Here is a 10,492-nt window from a genome sequence, read left to right on the forward strand (position 1 = left end):
GAAGAAGAAGAAGGGATGAAGGAGTCAAGATAGGGAGATAAGAATGAGGAGATTCTTTCACATAGAGCTTTCGTAGGACAGAAGACGAGAACACTATGGCCCTGAGAAACTCTCTCAAGCACAAGACAAAGCAAGGCTTCATCTTGTCTAGAAATGCTTTTACGATCTCCAAGAGAAGGAAGGAGAAAGGAAGGAGAGAATGAGAAGGAAGAGGAAGAAGAAAGACGCGAGGTGGAGTTCTTCTCCTTCTTGGTAGAAAGAGCCGTTCGAGATATGTTCGAGAGGTGGCTCCCTTGGTCGTTAGTGAAGAGAGAGAGACGAGATACAGGCCAATCTAGATGGGGCACAGCTCCAGATAAAGAAGATGAAGAGGAAGATGGAGGGGACGAAGAAGATGGAGAGAAAGGAGAAGATGAGGCAGAAGAAGATGATGGAAGCAGAGCCCCTCGATGAGAAGAGGATAAAGAGGGAGAGGAAGAAGAAGAAGACGGAGAGGAAGAGAGATGTTTGTACTTGGGTTTTTCATACAGAAGAAAGCCATTCCTGTCTTCTTCGTCTTCCTCTTCCTTTCTTTGAACTCTTTTATCTGTCCCTTCTTGTATACTTATTTCTCTTTTCTTACCTTCATGTTTCTCTTCTTCTTCTCCTCTTCTTATCGCTGAAGAAAGAGATCTCTCCCAACAGCAATAGAACTCCCGTAAAGGTAGAGGCCGATGATCCGATACAAAGCAGCCAGCGTTAAGCCAGGTAGCCACTTCATTCAAGTTAGCTAACGTCGCAGACATCCCAGCTATCTGGATAGGCAAAGGAGGAAGAAGATCGTCTGCGTCATCCAAGGAAAGAGATGGCGTAAGATTTCTATCTTTACCACTATTGTCGGTGTTCTCTTCGTCTTCTTCCTCCTCCTTCTTTAGCCTCCTTTCTCTTCTCTTGCTTTCTTCTTCTTCTTCTTTTTGCCCTTTTCTTCTTCTTTTTCTTCCTGTCTCTGTCTCGTCTATGCCATTTTTCTTTTCTTTGCCACTCTTTTCTTTCTCTGTCTTATCCTCCTTGTTTCTTTCGCTCCCCCTCTTCTTCTGGTTCGCTTGCCCATGTCTTTCACGTGAGGTGAGGTTGTTCCATCGAGCTTCCACTAAGCGATTGAGATAGAGAATTTTCGAGAGAAGAATCTCCAAGAGAAATCCCCGATGGCAGTCCCCTATCATATGAAGCTCGTCCACAACGATCAGGCCTATACGGTCTAAGAGGAGGCCTTCCTCTAAGAGATAGTGAATTAGAGCGTTTGCTTTCTCGATGGTACAGATGGCTATATCAAAGTCCTCCGTTATAGAGGAGACCTTCGAGGAAGAGGAAGAAGATGAACTTCCTCCATGATGTAAAGCAACAATCTTCAGAAGGGGATCCGTTTTAGCAGCGCTTCTTCTCTCGTCTTCTTCTTGAAGAGGAGGAGGAAGAAGGGGATGGCGATTTCCCTGGGGATCTTGGGAGGAAGGACTTACAAGAGCTTGGAGCTTACGGTGCTGTTCCTCTACTAGAGCGACAAAAGGCAGGACAACCACGCATGCACGTTTCTTCCTCTTCATCTTCTTCGCTTTCTCTTGAAGAAGCATATGAAGAGAGTCAGGACGGAAAACTACGGCCATCTTGGAGGATGAAGAAGAAGAAGAGAAGCTCTCCTCATGAGAAGATAAACTTCTATTACCCACTGTATCATTCTTCTTCTTCTTCTTCTCTTCATTCGGTGCGATCTCCCTACTACGACCCTCAGTATCGATTGCGATGGAAGGAGAACCCCCTCTATCGCAAGACCTTCTTGTGTTTCCTCTCTCTCTCTCCCCCGATAAGAGAGAAGAAGAAGAAGAAAGAGAAGAAGAAGAGGATGGTGGGAGAGATTGTATAGGAGAAGAAAGAAGACCAAAGACATGACGGAAGATGAGGACCTCTGCAACGAGGGTTTTGCCTGCTGATGTAGGGGCAGAATACAAAAGATTCAAACTGCCGTCTATCACTCTCTTCTCTTCTTCTTTTCCTCTTCTTTCTGTAGTAGTAGATCTTTCGGATAGAAGATCTTTCTCTTCCTCTTTCTCATGTCTATCTTCTTTATCCTCCTCGCCCGCGGGTCGAGATCTTTCTGAGAGCTCTTTCGCCTTGTCTATCTTAGTATCATTCCTGTCCTCTCTAGACTTCGTCGTTGTCCTATCAGCAAGCCCTCCCTCGTGAAGAGACATGTTCTCTTCATTCCTAAGATAACAGGTGCTATCTGTCTGACCTTGCCGGTCTCCTCCTGATTCCTGAAAGAGAGAAGAAGAGCCTCGAATGCCCTCACGATGAGAGGGCGTTGCAATGGTTTTCAAGCGAGAAGAAGACAGAGAAGAGGCAAGAGATTCGTCTGCTTCCTCCTTCTTTGATAGGGGTTGTCTTGTGTCTACTAGCTGAGTAGACACGGAGGTGCCAGCCATCATGAGACAGTCAAATTGCCATGGAAAGAGATGTGTTATATTGCGAGTTCGATGATAAGCTTCTACAATCGACGGGACAGGGATGAAATTCGATAAAGCTAGATGAGAAGGATAGGAAGTCTCCGAAGAAGAAGAACACGAGGAAGAAGAAGACGAAAAGAGGAAATGACGATCCTCCTTCTCTTCACTGGAGCTGTTCAGGTGTCGATCGGAAGAGAAGAAAGAAGAAGAGGAGGAGAAATCTCTAGCTATGAAAGGCATAGATGAATTCGCAGAAGAAGACCTTCTTCCTCTTCTCCTACAGTCCTCTGTTGTCTTCATCTCTCGTACATATGCTGCTAGAGAGAATCCGTCGTTCCTGTTTCTGTCCGAATCCTTCTCTTTATACCCCTTTTCGTTCATGATCTTGTTTCTTCTTATTCTTTCGATCATCTTCTCAAGATAGTCATTCTCTCTGAGCCTCTTCTCAAATGCTTCTTTCTCTCTGTTTTCCTTACTCTTCTCTCTATGTGTCGTATCTTCATTCATGACATCTGGTACTCTTGTAGAGCAAGGAGATGAAGAAAGAAGATAAGGGCAGCCAGCCTGGAGCTCGAAGGCGCCTTTCTCTTGTTCTCTAGAGAAGACACATGAGATTCCTTCTCTCCTCTCTCCCGAAGACCCGTGACCGCTCCTTCTCTTCTCTTTCTCCTTCTCCTCTTCTTCTCCTAGACACCTTATGAAACCTTCTAGTGTATCTTCTTCTTCTTCTTTCCTTTCTTCCTGGATCGGCTTTAGAAGCTTCAAAGACGAGTTCTTCTTGAGCCTTTCTTCACTCCTCCCACTATTATCAAGGCATCTATCTTGACCTTCTCCATCGCGTTGATGCCTATCCTTATCTTCTTCATGTGTATCTCCTCTCTCTTCGTGTTCCTCACGTCCATCTCTATAGTCGTGGGTATCATAGATCTCCTCCAGATCTCCTAGCATGCTATCTAAAGAATCGTCATAGAAATCTCTACGATTCTTTTCATTGAAGGAAAGAGGCAAGAAAGCTCGCCCCTGCTTGTCTTCTTCACGTTGAACATGCTGCTTGTGCTGCTGTTGCATGAGAATCGAGATATCCTTCCTTTCTCGATTCGCAGTGATCTGTTCTCCGTAGTCGAGCATCGAGGTGTCCTTCCCCTCTCGATGGTTGAGCATCGAAATGCCTTCCCGGTGTCTATTCTCGTGCGTTTCAGAGAAGGAAGAAACAACTGAAAAGAGGTGACGGCCTCTCTCCCCCGGACTTTCCTCTTCGTCCTTACAAGCTTCTTCATGCCTCGTCTTCCCTCTTCTTTCTCTTCCTGCTCTTTCTACAGTATTCCCTCTAAGCCCTTCTCCACCTAGGTCAGATACATCAAGAGAAGAATCGAAGGAAGCAGATCTGCTCTTCTTCTTCTCTCTCGAAGATGGCTGTGCTTGTGAAACCTGCGCGACTCCTCCGCTGTCTGGATGGAGAGAGATCTGCAGACGTGAAGAGTGAGGAATAGAAAGCCCTGAAACATCTCCCTCTCTTTTAGTTCTAAATGAAGATAGAGAAGAAGAACGCTTCTCTTCTGTCTCTTGATCCAGAGGGTGCTTATCTATCAGTCTTCTTCTCGCTTCGTTAGGATGAGCTAAACAGTCGGATGTGCTTGCACTCATAGGAAGAAGAGAATGTAACTCCAGTCTCTGTCTTTCTCCCACTTTCTCTTCTTCATCTTGAACGAGAGAGGGATATCTCCGAATATAAGCCGAAGGGTTAGAAGAATTAGGAGGCGAGAGATGATCCATGGCTTCTTACGAGGGAAGAATCTTCTGTGAGAGAGTCAAGAGTATAGGCTGATAAAGAGAAGATGGAGAAGGTATACAGAGAGGTCAACTGTATTCGCTCGAGGAGAGGTCACGCATGCATGAGAGAAGAAATCGCTTTTCTTTCTTCTCTTTTGAGCTGACAAGAAAAGAGAAGAATGAAGAGAAGCATACACACGGAGAGGCATAGAGTCATGGTAGAGAGAGCTAGACTAGAGATTGTACATAGGTAGACAAAGACAGATAGAGAGATAGACTGAAGAAGATAGGCAGGCAGATAGATGGGTAGACTAAGGTATAGAGAGGTCGGTTAGCGATACACAAAAAGAGTTAGAGAGATAGAGAGAGAAAGAGAGAGAGAAAAAAAGAACATTAACGTCTCCATTCTCATATGCCATCTACACAACAGTAGTATCGGCGAGCAAAACTTTCTTTCTTTCTTTCAAGAGGGCTCATTTTGGTTCTTCAGGAAACACGAAAAAGAGGAGAGAGAGAGAGATAGGTAACCCTCTTGCCTCTCTGTCTGTCTGCCTGTCTGTCTGTCTGTCTGTCTTTGTCTGACCGTGCGTTTCTCTCACGTCAAGCTCATAAGAATGCGAGGGCGATTAAGGGGGGGAAGGCGCAGAGATCTTTCTCCTTGAAAGTCTCGAGAAAGGACTCTTTATTTCTCTTCTTTTTCTTCATCTTTCTTTCTTACTTCAGTCCTTCCTGTATGTCTCTTCTTATCTCTCTATCTTCAACTCTTTTTCTCCAAGAAAATTGCCTAGATTGTGAGGATCTTTGAGCCTCTCCATTTCTCTCTCTTGTTCTTCTTTCCCTGTATCTTCCCCTGGTATCTCATCTTTTCTCACCCCGCGGCTGACCATGTTCAACAGAAACAGACCCTTCGCTTGCAGAAGGAAAGAGGAAAAAGAAGATAGAAGAGACAAGAAGAGAGGAGCTAAAGGAGAATGATAGAAAGAAGAGAGAGAAGAAAGAAGAGGAGAGAAGTCGGAGCCCGAGACAATGAAGAAGAAAGAATATAAACCACAAAAAAGGCTGCACATTCACATCGGATCTACCGCAATGAAGAAAGAGCTCTAGACAAGACAGAGCGCGATAGAGCAAGAAGTCGATTCTTTCCGCGAAGAAAGAAGAGCCATAAGGAGAAAGAAAGGATCCACTTTACATCACTTTCCCAGGGATCTTTCTCTTATATATGTAGACAGAGACAGATAGAGAGACATGTTTACAGAGATATAGATGTATAGAGAGATAATAGGCGTAGATGGATAGGCGGAGCGGGGAGGAATCGCTTCAATGGAGAGAAGCAGTCACGACTCTTGTCTTCTCTTGGGAGAAAAAGAAGTCTTTGTGAAAGGGCTCAGGAGGCGATAAAAGAAGACTAAGCTGAGACAGATGGATAGACAAAAGGAAACGACAGAGACAATTTTGAAAAGAAAGCCGAGAGGAGAAAGGCCTACTTGTTTAGGACTGGGTGTGTGCTTACTTGAGGTGTACATACACCTCGATTGTGTATGCATGAGACAAATCATTCTAGGATAGGGGAGGATGCGACTTTCAGTAGATGTGGATCTAACTTGAGAGAGAAGGAAGTCTAAGATGAAGATGGATATATTGCCAACAGAAAGACAAGGAAAGAGAAATGGAGAGAGAAAGAAAGAAAACGAGAGGAGAAGAATCTAAAGAGGCCAGTGCCGCTCGCTCTTCTTGTCTTGCGATTTTCATTGCATGCAAGAAGAGAAGGACATACCACAAGTTAGCTGGTTAGGTAGATGATAGACTTCTCAAAGAAAGTAAAGAACAAGATTTCTTATCTCTTAGAGACTTCAGAGGACTTCTTTCTTTCCTTCTTTCTTTCTCCTTTCTCCACCTCTTCTAACTGTCTTCTTCAGTCCGTCTTTCCGTTAGTCAAAATTCACTCTCTCAAGTCTTTCTTACATCCGGGTGTATACGAACTGGGGACATTCTTCTTTTTCTTCTTCGTCTTCTTCTTTTCCTCCTTATTCACTTGATTCGTTTCATTCCAATTCGTTTCTCTTTCTCTTCTCTACCTGCTAAGTCAGCGTTTTTCTTCTTTCCAGCTATCTCTTGGAAACAAGCCTTTTCTCCCTCTTTCCGGTTCGTCTCTTATTCAAGTCTTTCGTGTTGGTTCTCATCGTCTTTCTTGTCGACCTCCTGTTTTGTTCCCTCTCCGACTTATCGTCTTTTCCTTCTCTTTCCTTCTTTCTTCTCCTCCTTGTGAGCTAGGCAAGAAGAGACATCTGGGGCTCTCAAGGCTTTATCACACGATCACGATAAAAAGAGGGAGAGATAGATAGATAGATATAGATAGATATAGATAGATAGATATAGATAGATAGATATAGATAGATAGATAGATAGATATAGACACCACGGCTATCCAATCAGAGAAAAGTCCAGAGAAAGAGAGAGGGAGAGAGAAAGACATTCTACATAAGACTTGGTCTCAGGACAGAAGACGACATTTCCTTCTCTTTCCCTTTGTTCCTCTTCCTCTTTCGGGTCTTGTGCTGTCTCTCCTTCTCCTCGTCCAAGGTCTCTCCAACTCTGTCTCCTCTTTCATTTCATCTTTATTCCTTGTTAAAGACTTACATACAACGGGGACTGACTAACTCTCCGACCACTGCCACTACATGCTCCTCCTGCTGCTGTGTTTCTCTCTCTCTCTCTCTCTTGGACTTTTCTCCTTTCTTTCTTTCTTCGCCCACTGTTCTCTGTTTGTTTCTTTCTCCTTCTGTATACGACGAGATGGCGTCTTTCATTCATTCTTTCTTGTCTTTCTCCCTGTAGACCAATCGTGATGGAGATTCTCTAGATCAACTTGTGCTCCCTCTCTTTCTCTTTATCACTAGTGAACAGACGAATGAGCTCTACGAGATTTTCTTTCTAGGTAGATGGAGAAAAGAAAGGACTACGCCGGACATGTAATAGGTATATGAGGTGGCGGTGAGAGAACAAGTGAGAAGAAGGAGCGAAAGAAAGAAAGGTTTTCTTCTATCCCTTTCTCCTTTAAGAAGATAAATATATATCTTTTGTCTTCTTCTTTCTTGTCTTCTTTTCTTCTCTCCTTCTTTCCTTCTTTGTATATTTCTCAACGGTCTTTCCATCCCGACTTTCTTTTTTTCTTCTCTCTTTCATTCCCTCTCGGCATGGATGAAAGAACCGACAAGCAAAAACCTTTCTTTTCTTCTTCTTTCTCTTCTTCTTCTCCTCCTCCTCCTCCTCTTGCCTCTCATCCTCCTCCTCTTACTACTACTACTACAACTCACGTCTCTTCTTCTTCTTCTTCATCCGAGCCTCTGAATGTGTTCTTTCCGAGTATTTCTCAGCCAGAAGGTCGCTTCTCTCCTGCGTCATGGCTCAACGCATGCATTTCAAAATCTCTTTCTTCTTCTTCTTCCCCCTTCTTATCATCCAAGATAGAAGATAGCTCACTTTCTTACACAGTGAAGAATTCTCCAGCTTCTGATAAGCTTGGTGTCGATTCTTCTCTCTCTGCTTCAAAAAGTGGAGAAGATAGAGAGAAAGGAGATCAAGAGGAAGACGAGAAGAAGTTGGGTAGAAGAGAAGGAGAGAAGATCAATGAGAATGAGCTCCTAGCCGAACGCTTAGAGAAAGTCCTTTTACATCTCCAGAAAGAAGTACGACAGCAAATATCTGTAAGGAGATGACAAGACAAGAGCTTTCTTTCTTTCTTTCTTTTTTACTCTACCAACTTGCTCTTCTTATCTTTTCTTCTCCTACTCTTTTCTGTTTTCTTCTTCTTCGTGTGTATGCCGTGCGTAACATATCTTTCTCTCGATGTACAGTCGTTTTCGACTGTACTTTGCCTCGCGTGCAACACCTCAGACTTTCTTTCTTCTCTCCGATTCTCAAGCGGGAAAGCAAAGAAGAAGAAGAAGAGAGAGAAGAAGAATAAGAAGATAACGATGAAGAGAGGAAGCTCTTCACTCTCAGCCTTTATGGGCGCGTACTGCTACTACTCTTACTAAATCGCTCACCTCAACACATCTATCTGTCTCTCCTTCTTTATCTATCTACCTATCGACCTCTTGTCTATCTATCTATCTTTATTCTTTGATCTATGTGTCTATCTATCTCTAATCTATCTATCTATCTATTGATCTATCTATCTTTCTTTCTTTCTTCCTTTCTTTCTTTCTTTGATCTATCTATCTATCTCTCGATCTATCTCTCTAGCTATCTAAAGGTTCTCCTGGAGTTTCTTTGAGCAGAGACACCGTCAAGAATCTAGCTCTCGACGTCCTTATCTTTGTTTTTCATTCATGAAGTTTGGGACGTCAAACATCTTCACTTTCTGCTAGCTGGCTAGCTAGACATCTAGCTGCTTTCTTGGAACCTCTCGAGAGGATGAGATCGCATAATGTCTATAGAAATTTCTCCATAGCTAGCCTTCCTTTCTTTAACTGTCTATGATGGGGAAGACCTGTGATCGGGTAGGCTTTCCACTTCATTAAGAGATACACACATATACACGCTTCTAAGGAAAAAGAAGAAGGAGAAGGAGACATCCGAAACAAAGAGACGCCATAAGGGGAGAGAGGAGTATCTGTCATATCTTATCTATTTGAGTTGATCTGAGGTGTATCTCTATTGCTTTCTATTTCTTCTTTCTCATCTCTCTTCTTCTTCTTCTTATATCGTCTTCTCATCTATCTTCTAGTGAAGTCCGACAGGTGTTTTCTGCTGTTTTCTTTTTTTTTGCATGCGAAAGATTCTCTTCTTCTTGTCTCGAAGAGTGTCATTTTGTCTCCTGTCTAGAGAAAGAGATAGAGAGGCAGACAGGAAGCTAGCTGGCTAGCTAGCTAGTTCACCCTGCATACCGTTTGCTGGTCCGAAGGCCTTTCTTTTTTAAGTGAAAAGAGAGATCTTCGGAAGGAGGGAGAAGGAATGAAGAAGAAGAGACAAGAAAGACAAAGAAGACGAGGCAGAATAGATGACGAAGAAGAAGATTAAGGGGTGCTGTGAAGAGAAAGAGAAGTAGGGGGAGAGAAAGGCAGGAGGGGTGTCATGCAGTCTCTTTGTAGAGTCAGCTGGGGCAGTGCATTCTTTTTCTTCTCTCTGCTTTCTCGTGTTTGCTTTCCCGTCGCAGCTTTCTTTTGAGTGTCTAGACGCACAAAGCCATGAACTAGCGGCAGCGGGGCCCATGTGTCTACAAGAGCTAACCACCGTGTCTACTGGGTTTCAGAGAGCCGACCAAACAGCTACCGCTGCCCTGAAAGCTTTTTCGGTCATGGATAGAACACACCATGTAAGAAGACAAACAAAGCACCCCCCTCTCTCATCTATAAATACGTATCTATATTGATATATAGATATCGAGAGATAGGTAGAGATCTCTGCCTAGTGTCTGAATCTACATATATGGATCTGTGTGTACGAGTATGTCTGTATCTATGCATGTAAGTGTGTATATCTGGTATGTCCATGTACGGTCTATGAGTGTGACTGTATGTATGTATGTCTGCGTATCTGTAGATACATAGTATGAAGTGTTCGATAAGACGAGGTCGGAACTGGGCGAGAGGGAGAGACCCATGGTAGGGCAAAGAGAAGAGAGGAGGAGGGCCGAGATCACACGCCAGAGATATAGAGATCTGAGGAAGATCATGAAAAGTCTACTGTATATCTGGAAGTCCGTCTCTCTCTTTGCTGTCTCCTTTGCCTTTTTTCTCTTTCGCTTCTTCGTTTCTTAAGGAGAGACTTCACAAGCTTGCGGCTCTCGAGGCTATCAAACGTCATTTCCTAAGATGCCGTCGTGTGCTTCTCGATCTACATCAGTGGGAGTTCAGGTACGCTCGCTCTCCTCTTACTTTCATCCTATTACACCTATACATACACACACCTCTCTCCTCTCTATACACGCGTGTGGAGTATCTGCCTTTCTTTCTTTGTGCATAGGTATATTCTACGTCTATGTATAAAGATGTGGATACCCTAGACCGTTCTTCGTTCGTCGTCGTTATCTAGGGAGCACATACCGCTCGTTGTCTTTGCAAAACATTAGAGGAGACGACGGGCTGTCTCGGTGTGAGGTGTCTTTCTTTCCACATGGGTAGACATCCTACGAGTTTCTCTCTTGCTTGCTTGGTCGATCAAACAAACAAGAACCTAGACCACCCCTGTGAATGGATGACCTTCACACTTGAGCCAACGCACCTCTTCCTTTCTCACTCTTT

The 10,492-nt window shown here is 43.8% G+C and overlaps 1 protein-coding gene across 1 annotated transcript in view; it reads left to right on the forward strand.

The window, feature by feature from the left end:
• The window catches only part of CSUI_004090 (uncharacterized protein), a gene marked incomplete at its 3' end in the record, with an annotated part of 11,758 nt that extends 1,656 nt beyond the window's left edge, over positions 1 to 10,102 (forward strand). The window contains exons 3-6 of the mRNA XM_068064285.1: positions 93 to 4,250; positions 6,069 to 7,951; positions 9,406 to 9,564; positions 10,011 to 10,102. Of these exons, the coding sequence (XP_067923739.1) occupies positions 7,442 to 7,951; positions 9,406 to 9,564; positions 10,011 to 10,100 (759 nt within the window). The remainder of the gene's footprint in view (positions 1 to 92; positions 4,251 to 6,068; positions 7,952 to 9,405; positions 9,565 to 10,010) is intronic.
• Positions 10,103 to 10,492: the final 390 nt, after the last annotated feature.

The sequence above is a fragment of the Cystoisospora suis genome (genome assembly GCF_002600585.1).
Source record: "Cystoisospora suis strain Wien I chromosome Unknown contig_1845, whole genome shotgun sequence".
NCBI lineage: Eukaryota > Apicomplexa > Conoidasida > Eucoccidiorida > Sarcocystidae > Cystoisospora > Cystoisospora suis.